This window comes from Salmo salar, chromosome ssa27 (assembly GCF_905237065.1).
Source record: "Salmo salar chromosome ssa27, Ssal_v3.1, whole genome shotgun sequence".
Lineage (NCBI taxonomy): Eukaryota > Metazoa > Chordata > Actinopteri > Salmoniformes > Salmonidae > Salmo > Salmo salar.
The window spans coordinates 27,846,036-27,863,005 of record NC_059468.1 but is presented as its reverse complement, the minus strand read 5'-3'; the positions used below and the strand labels follow the sequence as shown (position 1 = coordinate 27,863,005).

Genomic DNA, 16,970 nt, shown 5'->3' with positions numbered 1-16,970 from the left:
ACTTGAAAAGCTACATCATTTAATTGGAGCGCTAGTTAACGTTTTGTACCTAGTGTGCTTTCACTCAGAGAACAAAGAAAAGGCATTCCAATAAAAGACATCGATGGTAAGTATGGTAAAACGGAGTCACATTTTATACTTTGATGTGTAAAGTGTGTTAATCAACAACAACATCCTGACCAGACCACGTCTGCTTAAAACATTTTATTATCTTTTTCTGAAAGGTTTTCATAAAAAAAAAAATCTCTTTATAAAAAGTGATGCCAACATAAAACACACAACAGATACACTGAGAGTAGCAGGAGAACAGTGGTGCCGTTTCAACAAGATGTTTATGAAAGCTAGGACTGAAGAGGGGAGAACTATGGGGGTGCTTTGTTCAGTATAACTAGGGTCAGTAGGTTTTCCTGACCAGGAACTACTATGGACAGGTCAAAATATCAGGAAAACCTCATGGCCCTTCCAATAACAACTCAGAACATCCATATGAATCTTAACATGGTGACAAATCCCTTACACAGCTAGTGGTTACTGACACCCTGGCCTGTAGTGTATAGATGACAGGTAAAACTGCAAACATTGAAAATAACACAACATACAAGGCAGGAGACATACAAGTTGTACTCAGTAATGGATACGAGGAGAAGCTGATTGGCACAGTGATGTCAGCGAAGGTTTGGGTGAAGATGCTAAACAGCCTCTCCTATGAAAATTCTGCCTGTTTCTCTTAGAGGTCATAAAGCATCTATTTCCGTTAAGCATGGCAAAATGACGGTAACTTGCCCAAAATCCCCAGGTTTTCCATTAATCCTGGTTGGAGGATTCTGAATATTCTGCTTATCCCCGCCCTCTTCCAAACAAGGATTTCTGAAAACCCTGGGAATTTTTACAACCCTATTTCAGTTACAGTAACCAGTGGTGTGCCTGACGAGCAAATGATCCCTTTACAGTTGATCTGTTATTTCAGTTACAGTAACCAGTGGTGTGCTGGACGAGAAAAGATCCCTTTACAGTTGCTCTGTTATCAAAAATAAGCTTGATGATGTAAGAGACTTGTTGATAAATTGCTACAGAACTAGAAATTAAATTGTTTTGCCAGTTGAGGCAGTTTTGAAAATGATGTCATGTACTTTATACAAAGGCAAGCATGAAAATATCTTCCAAAGTATAATTATACCATCATATAGAAATCCAATTCTCTCCAATTTTTTATGAACAAATAACTCCACTTTGAAAGCTTATAAAATCCACACTCGTAGTGGATTCCTGACAGTTGACCATAGCGAAAACATGGTTAGCCATATTGACGCCAAATCCAAAAGGTATAAAAAGCTATTACATATAAATAGAAATATGTACAAAACAGGCACTCTTGGGAGGTGTACATTATGTTCTTCTCACGCAAACAGGGAAGAGAAGGTGAGAACTTCTAATAAGGCCATGATTTGAGGATATAGCGTACAGATCTGTTAAAGCATCAGGTATCATTCAAGTGATGAGGGAGTATATTCAAGCATAGAAATCAAACGAAATGTACAAAGAGATAGAACGATGAGAATGGGAATTTGAAATGGGAGTGCCATGTCAGTTCTATTAATGTTGTTTCTATGGCTAGACAGAAGCTAGATCGAAGCAGAATATCACAAGGTAGCTGCCTAATACTCCCAATGGGCACATTTTATAATCAGAATGAAGATGAGGATGATAGTGAAGATGAGGAAGAATTTGCAGGTCATTTTTCAGGCTGGATATGCTCTTGCTGTTATTGTCAAAATAAACATGTCTAACATATAGAAAGAGCTGGCAGCTAAAGTTGGGAAAATATATGAAAGAGAGGAGAGCACAGCGTCCAAATATCTCCTTTATTGAAGCCACTTCAGCCGGTACTAAGGCTTCAGTTAGAGGAAGGTCCTACACATATATATTTTCTACACAGGCGGTGAGGACAGCTAACTGGCAAACCCTTTGATGAATTAGGGATGTGTCCTCCACACCAACTATTGGTGCTTCAGTATTCATTTGTTCTCCTGGGATGATTTCTGTTGATCGGACGGTAGCTCTGGTCTTCTGTTTGATCTGTTCTCTCTTCTCCCCTCCTCTCCTTTCTCTAGTCCCTTCTGGTCTTTGGGTTGGTTTCTTCTATCTCTCAATCTCTCTCCTCCTCTCCAATACTTTCTCTCTAGTAGGGGCCCTTGATGGGAGGGCCCTTAGGGTTCCACTCTATTGGTTGGCTCATACAGTCAGAGGGGTTACACCGGCCCTCCCTGCCCTTCTGACCCGGCTGTCCAGGGGTTCCTGAGACTCCAGGGATCCCCTGCTGACCCACAGGGCCACTGGGGCCCATCTTACCATAACCTGGGGGGCCTGGAACACCTGAGAGTAAGATAATTGATGAAGGGACAGAGGGCATCATTGAAGCACTTGATACAAATGAATCATTATAAAGAGCAGTTGCAATTTAAATATATAACTTATTAAATGTAAATTATTATTTCGACAGGCTGAAGTTGGTGTTACCTGGTGCTCCTGGGGGTCCACTGTCACCCATCTCCCCTACACCCTTGTCACCTTTCTCTCCCTTTAGACCTCGTGGACCTGCAGACACGACAGAGGACATTACTTGAGAGAGTAACTAACCTTTATGTCAAGTCAATTACGCTAAGTTGACATCACTTGTCATAACTGTTTATGGTCTCCTATGACTTTATCATGACCATGGTATTTAAGCCTTATGACAAAATAATCAAAAGCATGAATGAAACGTGTCTAGACTCACCCTGTGGTCCCAAGGGTCCATGGCGGCCCTCTCTACCCATCTGTCCTGGCTGACCTGGGGCTCCTGGAGTCCCATCTCTGCCTGGGTTACCATCCTTCCCTGGGGGTCCAGGACGACCGGGAGATGACTCCTCTTGTGGCTGCGGTATACGAGACATGAAGTAGGCCATCCTCTCTGTAGGGGGAAAGATACAGTACAATCATAGATGATAAACCTAATCAATAAACAAGTTCCCATTCTCTCATGCAGCTCAGTTAGGAAGGACAGACAGATCTTTGCCGTGTCTGGGTGATAAATACAAAATAAAAGAAGAGGAGGTTCTCACCATCAAAGATCTTGATGACCTGCTGGCGAATGAAGTCCTTGATGTTGTCATAGTTGACCACAGGCTGTGGAGAGATATAGAAGGATATACAGTATGAAAGAGAACCTAACTACTGCACAAATAATACATGAATCATCTCTTCTCATAGCTAAAAACCGTGTTGGGTCTTTTGAGTTTTAGTCTGTTGACCAAACATTGTGGAACAAACAAGAACATGAAAAGTAATCAATTCATAATCAATGCAATTCATCACAGTAACTAAGGTCTCACATCGTTGCCTGGTATTCCTGGAGGTCCGGGGGAACCTGAAGTGCCTGGTGAGCCTGGGGTGCCCCTCTCTCCCCTGGGTCCCACTTGGCCCATCATTGGGGCATCAGCCTTGGAGGAGTACCCACCTCCGCCAGGGGGTCCCGGGCGACCTCGCTCCCCTGGTGCGCCTCTCTGACCTGGGGTACCTGCTTCACCCTGAGAGAGAGAGAGAGAGAGAGAGAGAGAGAGAGAGAGAGAGAGAGAGAGAGAGAGAGAGAGAGGGGGGAGGTAAGAGATGAGAGGTATTCACTGAGAAGCACTGTTGGACCACTGACAACAGATTTTAATATTGAAGGTTGAAAAGATAAATAAACTCCTGCACACTGACACCCATGTTCCTTCAACAATCCAACTGCTAACTGTTTCAACCTATACAGTCCTGTCAGACCCTTGAAGGAGAGTCCAGTCAACAAGGGGACAGTGTCTACTTTAGATTGTAACAGTCCTACTCTGTATTTAGTGTATTCCTCACTTACCTCCTCCCAAATGGCACCCTATTCCCTATATTGTGCACTAAGTTTGACCAGGGCCCATAGGGAATAGGGTGCCATTTGGGAGGCATCCACAGCCTCCCTGTGTCAGTAAATGCACTCTGTAAGTACCCTACACACTATATTGTAAACAGCATCAGACTGACATCTGTGATGGATGTGGAACAAAGCAGGCATTTATGAAGGGCTAATGTTTACACATCACCACTGGACACTGGACCCCAACGATGACAGAAGAGAGAGAAGAAGGAGAAGAGAGGAGAGCTCCTCTGTAATTTGTACTACTACAGCTAAAAGCCCTGACAATACCTTCCTGTCACAATGACAAATCGCCTCATCTCATGTAGCGCCCGCAGTTAATAGCATTATCCAGGGGACAGAGAATAACTCTATTGGTAACTACTGTATCTAGTGTAGAGGGCTATGTAGTATGAGGTATTGCCAGGGAAAGTAGGGTATTTGAGGTGAATGTAGAAAATGGAGGATGATGCCAAAAGGGGTCAGTCAAATGAAGGGGCCCAGGGCTCTGTGGTCAAAAGTAGTGCACTATATAGGGAATAGGATGCAATTTGGGGCATAATACATGTCTGGGTTAGGGAGTCTGCTGAATGAGCCAAAACCAACGGAGTGTGTGCACAACCACGACCCTGCCAACACTACAGCCCTCAGCCATTGGACTACACTACCCATAATCCTTTATGGAGGCCATATCTGAGGTAACCAGTGGTTTAATAGCGTGGCTGCTGGTGGTAATTTGTCTTTGCCGACAAACACACACACACGCTCTCTCACACACACACACACACACACACACACACACACACACACACACACACACACACACACACACACACACACAGGAGAGCAGTGACGCTTACCTTTTGACCACATTGTCCATTGTCTCCTGGCAGACCAGGTGATCCCTGAGAACAGGAGATGATCAGTGAGAGAACAAGTTTGTAAATATAATACAGCTACATTCATGTTTCTGTCATCATGACAAACACCACATTAGAAGGGTTACTCACGTCTTTACCCGCAGCTCCATCACTGCCTGGTTCTCCCTGAGAGACCGAGGAAGAAGGAGAGAAAACAGTGATTAAGGTTCAACTCGTCCCCATGCTACCAACACGGAACAAGGAAATGCATATCTATCATCTTCTATATGTATCTTGTTGAAACCAATAGGATTGTGTGTACTGACCATCATTCCTGGATGACCGGGGGGTCCAGCAGGGCCAACCATCCCTGGTAGCCCTCTGTCTGCAGCCTGGCCTTTCTCCCCCTTTATACCCTAGAGAGTGAGAGAGAGAGTGAAAGATAGATAGAGAGCGAGAGCGAGAGAGATACAGACAGACAGAGAGAGTGAGAGAAAGAGAGAGAGAGAGAAAGAGAGGGAGAGAGATGAGAGAGAGAATGAGTGAGAGAAAGAGAAAGAAAGAGGAAGAGAGAATGAGTGAGAGAGAAAGAGAGAATGAGGGAGAGAGAAAGAGAGAGGGAAAGAATGAGAAAGAGGGAGAGAGAGAGAGAGAAGAGAAAAACAACAGAGAACGAGTCATGACTAACCTTGCCTGAGACATAACTCTGACATAACACAACGCTAACACGGAATTTAATCATGCAGATAATCCAGGGTTTGATGCAGATGGTTTGATAACCGTCTGGTTTGATAATGGTTTGATAACCGTTCCTTCTACATTAGAAAATACATATTGATGATGATAATATTTCTTCTCACCACTCCTGCTGGGCCTGCCGGTCCTGGGGGCCCCGCTGCTCCTGCAGAACCCTACCAAAAAAACATAACCCCGTAGCTACATTTTCACACACACAAACCTTATTAACAGACACACTCTATACAACCACATAAACCAAGAGTCATATAGGTGAAAGGTTAAAGGTCATGTACTCACAAGCTGTCCTGGGGGACCGGGTCGACCCTGAGGCCCTGGGGCTCCGGCATCACCCTGAAAAAGTTAAAGGTCGTTTCAATGTGACTCAACACACAGTCATAATTCATTGGCATATAGTGACAACATCATCATTCATTTCATATGAACATCATTCAAACATCAAACAACATGAATTGAGCAGGTGCATGAAACGTTTGGTTTGACTCACTTCAAGTCCTGGTCTACCAGCTGTCCCCGGTGGGCCTACAGGTCCAGCATCACCCTGAAGAGAGGAGGAAGATGGAGAGGAAGAGAGAGCATGGGGGAAAAGAGGGGTGAGGGAGTACCCAGCATCCATAACAACGGGCTAATAATCTGTATTGGTATACTGTACGGTAGCAGACATCAAACAGACGCACTGAAGAGAGTAGGGTGTGTGTGGTTGACTCACCTTCTGTCCAGGGAAGCCAACATGTCCATGCTTCCCTTTGAAACCCTGAGTGCAGATAGATCAACAATAAACACAACATCAAATCCAAATCAAATCAACACAGTGAAATGCTTACTTACAAGCCCCTAACCAACAATGCAGTTTAAAAAATACGAATAAGAATAAGAAATAAAAGTAGCAAGTAATTAAAGAGCAGCAGTAAAATAACAATAGCGAGACTATATACAGGGGGCTACCGGTACAGAGTCAGTGTGCTGGGGGAACCGGTTAGTTGAGGTAATATGTACATGAAGGTAGAGTTATTAAGGTGACTATGCATAGATGATAACAACAGAGAGTAGCAGCGGTGTAAAAGGAGGTGGGGGGGGGGGGGGCAATGCAAATAGTCTAGGTAGCCATTTGATTAGGTGTTCAGGAGTCTTATGGCTTGGGGGTAGAAGCTGTTTAGAAGCCTCTTGGACCTAGACTTGGAGCTCCGGTACCACTTGCCATGCGGTAGCAGAGAGAACAGTCTATGACTAGGGTGGCTGGAGTCTTTGACAGTTTTTGGGCCTTCCGCTCGATCACAGCTTTCAACACAACACATCACATTCACAGCTTTCAACACCACACACATCACATCTCACACACAGCATTCAACACAACACACACACAGCATTCAACACAACACACACACAGCATTCAACACATCTCACACACAGCATTCAACACATCTCACACACAGCATTCAACACATCTCACACACAGCATTCAACACATCTCACACACATCTTTCAACACAACACACATCACATTTCACACAGCTTTCAACACAACACACAGCATTCAAAACAACACATCACATCTCACACACAGCTTTCAAAATGGATCACTTTGAAATCTCACATTGATTTGAGCACCTGCACTGTCAACACCCACACACAGAAACACTGAGTTATCACAGAACGTAGAATGATTGACACAAAGGCCTGCTTCTCTTATACGCTGTTTTGAACTGAGCCAGTTTAGATCACCTTCTTTTTAACTAGGCAAAAGTAATGAGGTCTATCTAGTATACCAAACAGAGAACATTGTGGAAAACAGAGCAGAAACCAATAACATCGGCAGCTGATTGGCACATACAGTAAGACCAGGGACATGCATACGCATACTGGTATGTGAGGTGAGATCAGTGGGAGACGTTTGATGGATTTCTACATTTACATTTGAGTCATTTAGCTGACACTCTTATCTAGAGGGACTTACAGTAGTGAGTACAGACATTTTAATATCATAGATGATCAGATACAAGGAACCTGCTTTGTATGGGCACACCGTGAAAGTGGTGTGATGTCACAGCAGCGATGTCTGTCTAAGGATATGAGACAAGGTCCTGCTTTTTATGGGCACAGGACCCTGTGAAGATGCTGGAGGAAACAGGTACAAAAGTATCTATATCCACAGTAAAATGAGTCCTATATCGACATAACCTGAAAGGCCTCTCAGCAAGGAAGAAGGAAGAAGCCACTGCTCCAAAACCGCCATAAAAAAAGCCAGAATACGGTTTGCAACTGCACATGGGGACAAAGATCGTACTTTTTGGAGAAATGTCCTCTGGTCTGATGAAACAAAAATAGAACTGTTTGGCCATAATGACCATCGTTATGTTTGGAGGAAAAAGGGGGAGGCTTGCAAGCCGAAGAACACCATTCCAACCGTGAAGCACGGGGGGGGGGGGGGGGTGCAGCATCATGTTGTGGGGGTGCTTTGCTGCAGGAGGGACTGGTGCACTTCACAAAATAGTTGGCATCATGAGGTAGGAAAATTATGTGGATATAGTGAAGCAACATCTCAAGACATCAGTCAGGAAGTTAAAGCTTGATTGCAAATGGGTCTTCCAAATGGACAATGACCCCAAGCATACTTCCAAAGTTGTAGCAAAATGGCTTAAGGGCGACAAAGTAAAGGTATTGGAGTGGCCATCACAAAGCCCTGACCTCAATCCTATCGAAAATTTGTGGGCAGAACTGAAAAAGCGTGTGCGAGCAAGGAGGCCTACAAACTTGACTCAGTTGCACCAGCTCTGTCAGGAGGAATGGGCCAAAATTCACCCAACTTATTGTGGGAAGCTTGTGGAAGGCTACCCAAAACATTTGACCCAAGTTAAACAATTTAAAGGCAATGCTACCAAATACTAATTGAGTGTATGTAAACTTCAGACCCACTGGGAATGTGATGAAAGAAATAAAAGCTGAAATAAATTACTACTATTATTCTGACATTTCACATTCTTAAAATAAAAGTGGTGATCCTAACTGACATAAGACAGGAATTTTTATAAGGATTAAATGTCAGGAATTGTGAAAAACTAAGTTTAAATGCATTTGGCTAAGGTGTATGTAAACTTCTGACTTCAACTGTATGTAGGGGTCATGTAAAGGTGAAAGGGCACTCACCGGGATTCCTCTGGGTCCTACCGTCCCTGGAATCCCTGGCTCACCCTGAGAGAGTGAGAGTGAGAGTGAGAGAGAGAGAGAGAGAGAAAAGAGAGGAAGGGGGAGGTGGGATAGAGAGGAGAGGTCAATTCAAGTCATCCTACTTAACTACTTACATCAACTAACAATAATATCTACTACCTCTTACCCTCATTCCTGGTTTCCCATCTTTACCGTCCAATCCCTCAAATCCAGGAGGTCCCTTTGGGGGGGCACACACACACACACACACACAACACACACACGCAGAGAGGGAAGAGAATTCTTTAACCTGTTGGGTCTAGGGGGCAGCATTTGCACGTCTGGATAAAAAAAATTTACCCGATTTAATCTGGTTACTAATCCTACCCAGTAACTAGAATATGCATATACTTATTATATATGGATAGAAAACACTCTAAAGTTTCCAAAACTGTTTGAATGGTGTCTGTGAGTATAACAGAACTCATTTGGCAGGCAAAACCCTGAGACATTTTCTGACAGGAAGTGGATACCTGATGTGTTGTATTGACTTTAAACCTATCCCATTGAAAAACACAGGGGTTTAGGAATATTTTGGCACTTCCTATTGCTTCCACTAGATGTCACCAGCCTTTACAAAGTGTTTTGAGTCTTCTGGAGGGAGATCTGACCGAACAAGAGCCATGGAACGGTGATGTCCCATTAGACACCTGGCGCGCTACTTCATGTTGGGTACCCTCGTTCCAATACGTTATAAAAGACTATGCATTCGTCCACCTTGAATATTATTCATGTTCTGGTTAAAAAAGGCCCTAATGATTTATGCTATACAACGTTTGACATGTTTGAACGAACGGAAATATATTTTTTCCCCTCGTTCATGACGAGAAGTCCGGCTGGCTTACATCATGTGCTAACGAGACGGAGATTTTTGGACATAAATGATGAGCTTTTTTGAACAAAACTACATTCGTTATGGACCTGTGATACCTGGAAGTGACATCTGATGAAGAGAATCAAAGGTAATGGATTATTTACATAGTATTTTCGATTTTAGATCTCCCCAACATGACGTCTAGTCTGTATCGCAACGCGTATTTTTCTGGGCACAGTGCTCAGATTATTGCAAAGTGTGATTTCCCAGTAAGGTTATTTTTAAATCTGGCAAGTTGATTGCGTTCAAAAGATGTAAATCTATAATTCTTTAAATGACAATATAATATTTTACCAATGTTTTCTAATTTTAATTATTTAATTTGTGACGCTGACTTGACTGCCGGTTATTGGAGGGAAACGATTTCCTCAACATCAATGCCATAGTAAAACGCTGTTTTTGGATATAAATATCAACTTGATAGAACTAAAAATGCATGCATTGTCTAACATAATGTCCTAGGAGTGTCATCTGATGGAGATTGTAAAAGGTTAGTGTATCATTTTAGCTGGTTTTATGGTTTTGGTGACCCTGTCTTTGACTTGACAAAACATTACACACAACTCTTGTAAATGTACTGTCCTAACATACTCTAAATTTATGCTTTCGCCGTAAAACCTTTTTGAAATCGTAAAACGTGGTTAGATTAAGGAGATGTTTATCTTTCAAATGGTGTAACATAGTTGTATTTTTGAAAAATTTGAATTTTGACATTTATTTGGATTCAAATTTGCCGCTCTTGAAATGCACCTGCTGTTGATGGAGTGCACCACGGGTGGCACGCTAGCGTCCCACCTAGCCCCAAGAGGTTAAACTCATTGTTCGTGAAAAAAATAATCACACTATATATTGTAATAATGCACACAGAAACACTCACCTGCAAACCAGGAGACCCAGAAGAACCTGGAGGTCCAGACGAGCCCTGCGGACCTTGTGCTCCATCATTACCCTGAAAGAGAGAGAGAGAGAGAGACAGAGAGGAAGAGACAGAGAAAGACAGAGAGACAGAGAAAGACAGAGACAGATACACATTACTAGTATCCTCACTATCACTAAGTAGAAACAGATATAGGAAACAGAACAAAATGTAGTATGATAAGCTGGTCTACCTTGTCAGCCTTGGGTCCAGGTGGTCCTTCTCTTCCTTGTTTCCCAGGGGGACCAGGGGGGCCCTACAAAGTTCAAATGTACCTTACAGTCATCATTGTTAGTTGACCACACAACAGTTGACCACAACCTTCCTCCAGTTGCTACGGTCACATGCCAATAGATATTTAACTAACTGAGTCATAAAGTAGACTTGACTCTACTCACCGGTGTACCTGGGAATCCTGGTTGCCCTTGGGAGCCCTAAAAAAGGTGGAGGGGTCACATCAGTATGTGTGTGTGTGTGTGTGAGTGTTGAGAGTATATTTTTTGAACACACCATTTGAAATGTATATTTAAAATGCATATTGCATTGTACTATACCTGATCTCCCTTCGGTCCATCGGAACCTGCCAGTCCAGCCTCTCCTTTGGGTCCCTTTGGACCAACAGACAGCAATATTTTAACATGGACAGAGACTTCAACCAAAACCTTGAAAGCAGAACATTCTCCAGAGGATATGAAGTCATGAAGATCAGGGATATGGATGAGGTTATGTGCAAGCCGTAAAGAGGGTGAAGGATGAGTTTATGGATGATACGTTATAGGGACGAGGGATAAATATGTGGGGATGAGGTTATGGATGATAAATTACAGGGATGAGGGATTAAGAAGTGGGGATGAGGTTATGGATGATAAGTTATAGGGATGAGGAATAAAGGGGATGAGGTTATGGATTATAAATTATAGGGGCGAAGGATAAATAGGATGATGTTATGGATGATAAGTTATAGGGGCGAGGGATAAAGGGATGGATGATAAGTTATACTGATGAGGAATAAAGGGGATGAGGTTATGGATGATAAGTTATAGGGGCGAGGGATAAAGGGGATGAGGTTACTGATGATAAATTATAGGGGCGAGGAATAAAGGGGATGAGGTTATGGATTATAAATTATAGGGGCGAAGGATAAATGGGAGGATGTTATGGATGATAAGTTATAGGGGCGAGGGATAAAGGGATGGATGATAAGTTATAGGGATGAGGAATAAAGGGGATGAGGTTATGGATGATAAGTTATAGAGGCGAGGGATAAAGGGGATGAGGTTACTGATGATAAATTATAGGGGCGAGGAATAAAGGGGATGAGGTTATGGATTATAAATTATAGGGGCGAAGGATAAATGGGATGATGTTATGGATGATAAATTATAGGGGCGAGGGATAAAGGGATGGATGATAAGTTATAGGGATGAGGAATAAAGGGGATGAGGTTATGGATGATAAGTTATAGGGGCGAGGGATAAAGGGGATGAGGTTACGGACCGCTACTCCAGCCTTTCCCTGGTATCCTGGGTTGCCTGGTGGACCCTGTAGGAGAGAGGACTGGGTTAGGACACCATCTCACACTCACTGTAGTAATAAAATAGAAGCCAATAAATGCATAGTTATCTACTCACTATCTGATATGTCACCTGCTACAGATAGTCTGTTAAAACACCATATGTTTCTTAGACTATCCAAATGAGGTGAAACCCCCATCACATGTAAAGTGTTTAACGACTGTGTTTGTTCATGTTTACCGATTCTCCCTTCGTTCCCGCACTGCCTGGTGTCCCTCTCTCGCCCTTCAGGCCCTGTCAATAAATCAGTCAGTCAGTCAATCAATATGTTCAATATGTTCATTAATATTCATATAAATGTGACGAAACAGGAAGTTGATGTATCTTACAGGAAGCCCAGGTGGTCCCATAGAACCTGGGTATCCATTAGTCCCTGGAGGGCCCTGAGAGACACCATAAAGATGCATAAATAATGTATCTAATCAAACTTGATCTAACATGTATTGATGAGGGTAGCCATGACTCACCGTTTCACCCTTCACACCTGGTGGTCCTGCTGTTCCTCTCTCACCCTGCTGACCCTGGAGAGGAGAGAGGATGGACGGAGAGAGGGAGAAAGGTGATGAGAGAGGGAGAAAGGTGAGGAGAGGAGGGACGGAGAGAGGGAGAAAGGTGAGGAGAGGAGGGACGGAGCGAGGGAGAGGTGAGGAGCGAGGGAGAGGTGAAGAGGGAGGACAGAAGATTAGAGAGGGAAGGAAAGATGAGGAGAGGGAACAAAGACAGAAGTGAAGAAATGAGAAAAGAAACAGATCACAAAAGAAAGGCGAAATGAGGACTATAAGTTCAGAATGAGAGCTACAGTATCTGTATCATCATCATCTAAGCAATGTAGTTACATATACTCATATTCCCTGGGAGAGAGGAAAAGTAGAACACTAAATTAAATCTCTATTCCGACTTACAAACACTGCAGAGGTAGAAAGCATTACCCTGGCCTACACACACACACACACACAAGACCAGTCAATACAGTATGAGGGAGACAGTGAAGTCTTCTTTCCATTTCCAGTGTTCCACTGAGAACTTCTAAATGTGACTTTCTCTCTTGTTCTGTGACCTGCTGCTCTCTCTATGAGGATTCAATGCAGGCGATGTAGTTCCATGACCAAACCATACTGATACCCTCAGAGTCAGCAACCCTCTCCCCAAACCAGCCAGAGGACTCATTCATTATGGAGTGATTTTCATAATGCAGTCAATGTATTTCAGACGACGGCTCTCTGCATTACCCTCTCTCTCTAGTTATCCTTCTTCTCTCTCACTTTCTGTCCCCTTTTCTATCTTCCTTACCCCTCTCTGTCTCCATATCTGTTCTCTCTCTCTCTCCCCTCTAATATACAAGACTACTGACAGCGTAAAGCTATTCAAATCCCTGTTATTGATTCCGTTCAATGTCTTATCAATGTAGCTGAGTTTCATTACGATGAAAAATGTTTCTCAGCTGCTACTATTCAATCAGAGAAAATTATACAAAGCGGAGTGCAGAAGAGACGCGCGCGCGCGCGCGCACACACACACACACACACACACACACCTGGAATTAACGCTGCTTAACGTTTCAAAATGGATTCCATGCTGGGCTCGCACCGTTCAACCATTACTGACTTCCATTCGCTAAAACAATGGAATGATATAAGGGGGGTTTGGCGGGTTCTCTGCATGGCACTACCACTCTCCATCTCTTAGACAGGGGAAATAATTGAACAACTGGCGAGACAATAGAATGGTTTCCTCATCTGAAATAACTTTCATTAAAGAGCTGGAGAGATGGAAGAGCCAAATCACTATGAGCAGCCCCTCCTGCTGATTTAAAGAGATTCAACACTCGCGCACAATGTTGATGGAGTTTCAAAGTATGAAATTATACTTGAAATAGAAGACAGCTGTGTGTGCTGACAATTTACACTGACGATGGCCTGAGGCCGAAATGATTGTGTTTTGTTTTCACCTTTCATTTATGTACTGCTTTTTTGGGGCACCAAGATGTTCTAAACATTTGTATTTGATTTTTCAGTTTGGGATTTATTCGTTTCCAGAACAGTTCTCCATCTCTTCCAGTTTCAAAGCAGAAGAAAGATATGGAGAGACAAACACACACAGTATAGTACAGTATATAAATGTAGTAAACTCACAGTAAGTCCAGATGAGCCTTGAGGACCAGGAAAACCAGGAGGACCCTGTAGAGAAACAGGCAATGATGCAACTAAATCAACTGTTCTAAGCTCAGCATTGTAAACAGCAACACTGACCCTTAGCCTGTTACGGTACTACTCCAATCGGCAGAAGGGATACTCATGGATATGGTGGAAATTGGCTGTATAGACGAGTTGGCTGACAACTTCACCAAAATGATAAGCGTGCATCGATGAGGCCGTGTGGTGTTAGGATTCTGAACGGTCAGATAGCTAGCTACAATGACAAGAAGCTGCCATGTGGGGAATCGTTGGTGGCTCGTTGTGAAGCTGCCATGTGGGGAATCGTAGGTGGCTCGTTGTGAAGCTGCCATGTGGGGAATCGTAGGTAGCTCGTTGTGAAGCTGCCATGTGGGGAATCGTAGGTAGCTCGTTGTGAAGCTGCCATGTGGGGAATCGTAGGTGGCTCGTTGTGAAGCTGCCATGTGGGGAATCGTAGGTGGCTCGTTGTGAAGCTGCCATGTGGGGAATCGTAGGTGGCTCGTTGTGAAGCTGCCATGTGGGGAATCGTAGGTAGCTCGTTGTGAAGCTGCCATGTGGGGAATCGTAGGTAGCTCGTTGTGAAGCTGCCATGTGGGGAATCGTAGGTGGCTCGTTGTGAAGCTGCCATGTGGGGAATCGTAGGTGGCTCGTTTCAGCTCGTTGTAAAGCTGTCATGTGGGGAATCGTAGGTGGCCGTTTCAGCTCGTTGTAAAGCTGTCATGTGGGGAATCGTAGGTGGCTCGTTTCAGCTCGTTGTAAAGCTGTCATGTGGGGAATCGTAGGTGGCTCGTTTCAGCTCGTTGTAAAGCTGTCATGTGGGGAATCGTAGGTGGCTCGTTTCAGCTCGTTGTATCTTGTTAATGATACGGTCTTTTTTTTTTAGGTGTTTTGACTGATGTCACGTCTATGCTAATATGGCTAAAATTCACAAGCTTGCTAACCAACAACTAACAATGTATTTGAGAGACAACAAGTTCAAATTTGTGTAAATCTATGTATGTTTTCAATAAACATTGAGACTAAATATAGTTTACAGGCTTTCAACAATCTAAGCCAACTCTGTCTGTTTAGCCGCAACACATCTATCTCTACTCTCCTCCCTTCTCCAAAAGTGTGCACACTTCCTGTTATTGATTTAAAAGCGTTGGATTGGTGTAATCATTGGCTGGAGGGAGTTTCCACAATTGGTAAATCCACGATGGGAAGTGCAAACTTTGAGAGAAGGTTGGATATTTGGGAAGCAGCCTGATTTAATTCAAGGTCTATGTAGTTCTAAGACCTACCACTAGAGTGGTCTATGACCTCACATTTCAAGTATCAACATGAAGTCGCTTTAATCTGCATGATCCTTCACTGATGAAGCTTTATAAGAAACACAGGCCACGTAAACATGATGGCCATGGTCCAACACTAGAGACGCAGCCTTCCAGGAAGTATGCACTGATCTAACACAGTGGGATAGGTGAAAGCAAGGCGGCAAATAGGCTACATAGTCATGTTCAATTTGGTGATTCCTTCCAAGAAAATGAAGAAAGACACATTTTCAAGTAGTTGAACATGGCCCAAAAAATGACATGGAATAAGTACTAGTGACAGAAATGTAGCCTTTAGGTAGTGTACATGCAGCACAGAAAGAGAGGTGCTTCACAAATAGACTTTGCCATTCCAGTGTAACAGTCACTGTATAAACAGAAGAACATCTGTGGTCAATTAAAATTCAGTAAAGCACAAAGTCAGTAGGAGAGTCATTAGAGGAAGAAGAAACCAGTCAAGACAGAACAAGAGCTCAGAAAGTCTGCTTTGGGACAGGAGTTTTTCCTGATCTAGTACGGTATGGTCAGGTAAAACTCCTGCCTCTAGCTATGATAGACCACCCTGTTCTCCTTACAGACACCATGCTTTGACTCTGTTGTGCTGGCTTATAATGTCTCTATATAGCCTTATGAAGTGTTATAATGCCTTAAAATCTCTGGTTTTGAGCTCACCATATTTCCTGGTACTCCAGCCTGTCCCCTTTGCCCCTGAGGACCCTGGGAAATGTAGGCAGAAAGGCACTTCCTGTTAGAGATTCAACACGCAACTTGCTATATTTCACCACACTCACAAACAAACACACACACACACACACACACACACACACACACACACACACACACACACACACACACACACACACACACACACACACACACACACACACACACACACACACACACACACTTACCGTCTCTCCCCTTATTCCAGGTGATCCTGGTGTTCCTGGTGTTCCTGGGTGGCCTGGTGTTCCTGGTCCGGAGCAGCCTCCATTAGCTCCATCGGCGTTGGTGGTGGTCTACATAGAAAAGAAGATAAATAAATCTATGAATCAGTGTGTGTGTGGTGTGCGCGCGTGCGTGTGAATGTGCGTGCGTGTTGTGTGTGACTGTGAGTGTGAGAGTTCGATAGTTAAAGACTGTGTGGACGTACAGGTGCCTGTGCAGCCTCCTCACTCTGCAGCCTTTGGTTTAGGAAACACTGTAACAAACACAAAGAGGTCGTAGGTCAGAACTATGACTCTGCCTAGGCAAAGCTTCGGATAGGTTGGGTCAAAATCAGAACCAAAACTGACAGTGTTATTGATTCTTATGATTCATGAATCAATGCAGAATCATGTAAATCATGTAGATTTATTGTGTTTTTGACTGTACGTTTGT

At 43.5% G+C, this 16,970-nt stretch overlaps 1 protein-coding gene across 6 annotated transcripts in view; it reads right to left on the bottom strand.

Annotated features, from left to right (window-relative positions):
* Positions 1–189: 189 nt before the first annotated feature.
* LOC106588839 (collagen alpha-1(XVI) chain-like) overlaps positions 190–16,970 on the bottom strand; it is a 117,280-nt gene continuing 100,499 nt past the window's right edge. For all 6 annotated transcript variants that reach the window (XM_045709603.1, XM_014178315.2, XM_014178312.2 and 3 more), the window contains 26 exons: positions 16,744–16,791; positions 16,502–16,609; positions 16,263–16,307; positions 14,236–14,280; positions 12,571–12,624; positions 12,433–12,486; positions 12,284–12,337; positions 12,027–12,071; positions 11,084–11,137; positions 10,928–10,963; positions 10,723–10,785; positions 10,491–10,562; positions 8,867–8,920; positions 8,680–8,724; positions 6,245–6,289; positions 6,023–6,076; positions 5,815–5,868; positions 5,640–5,690; positions 5,106–5,195; positions 4,930–4,965; positions 4,780–4,824; positions 3,372–3,566; positions 3,102–3,165; positions 2,777–2,950; positions 2,518–2,595; positions 190–2,373 (listed from right to left, as the gene is read on the bottom strand). In XM_045709603.1, coding sequence (XP_045565559.1) covers positions 2,180–2,373; positions 2,518–2,595; positions 2,777–2,950; positions 3,102–3,165; positions 3,372–3,566; positions 4,780–4,824; positions 4,930–4,965; positions 5,106–5,195; positions 5,640–5,690; positions 5,815–5,868; positions 6,023–6,076; positions 6,245–6,289; positions 8,680–8,724; positions 8,867–8,920; positions 10,491–10,562; positions 10,723–10,785; positions 10,928–10,963; positions 11,084–11,137; positions 12,027–12,071; positions 12,284–12,337; positions 12,433–12,486; positions 12,571–12,624; positions 14,236–14,280; positions 16,263–16,307; positions 16,502–16,609; positions 16,744–16,791 — 1,857 coding nt within the window. In that variant the 3' untranslated portion in view covers positions 190–2,179. The remainder of the gene's footprint in view (positions 2,374–2,517; positions 2,596–2,776; positions 2,951–3,101; positions 3,166–3,371; positions 3,567–4,779; positions 4,825–4,929; positions 4,966–5,105; positions 5,196–5,639; positions 5,691–5,814; positions 5,869–6,022; positions 6,077–6,244; positions 6,290–8,679; positions 8,725–8,866; positions 8,921–10,490; positions 10,563–10,722; positions 10,786–10,927; positions 10,964–11,083; positions 11,138–12,026; positions 12,072–12,283; positions 12,338–12,432; positions 12,487–12,570; positions 12,625–14,235; positions 14,281–16,262; positions 16,308–16,501; positions 16,610–16,743; positions 16,792–16,970) is intronic.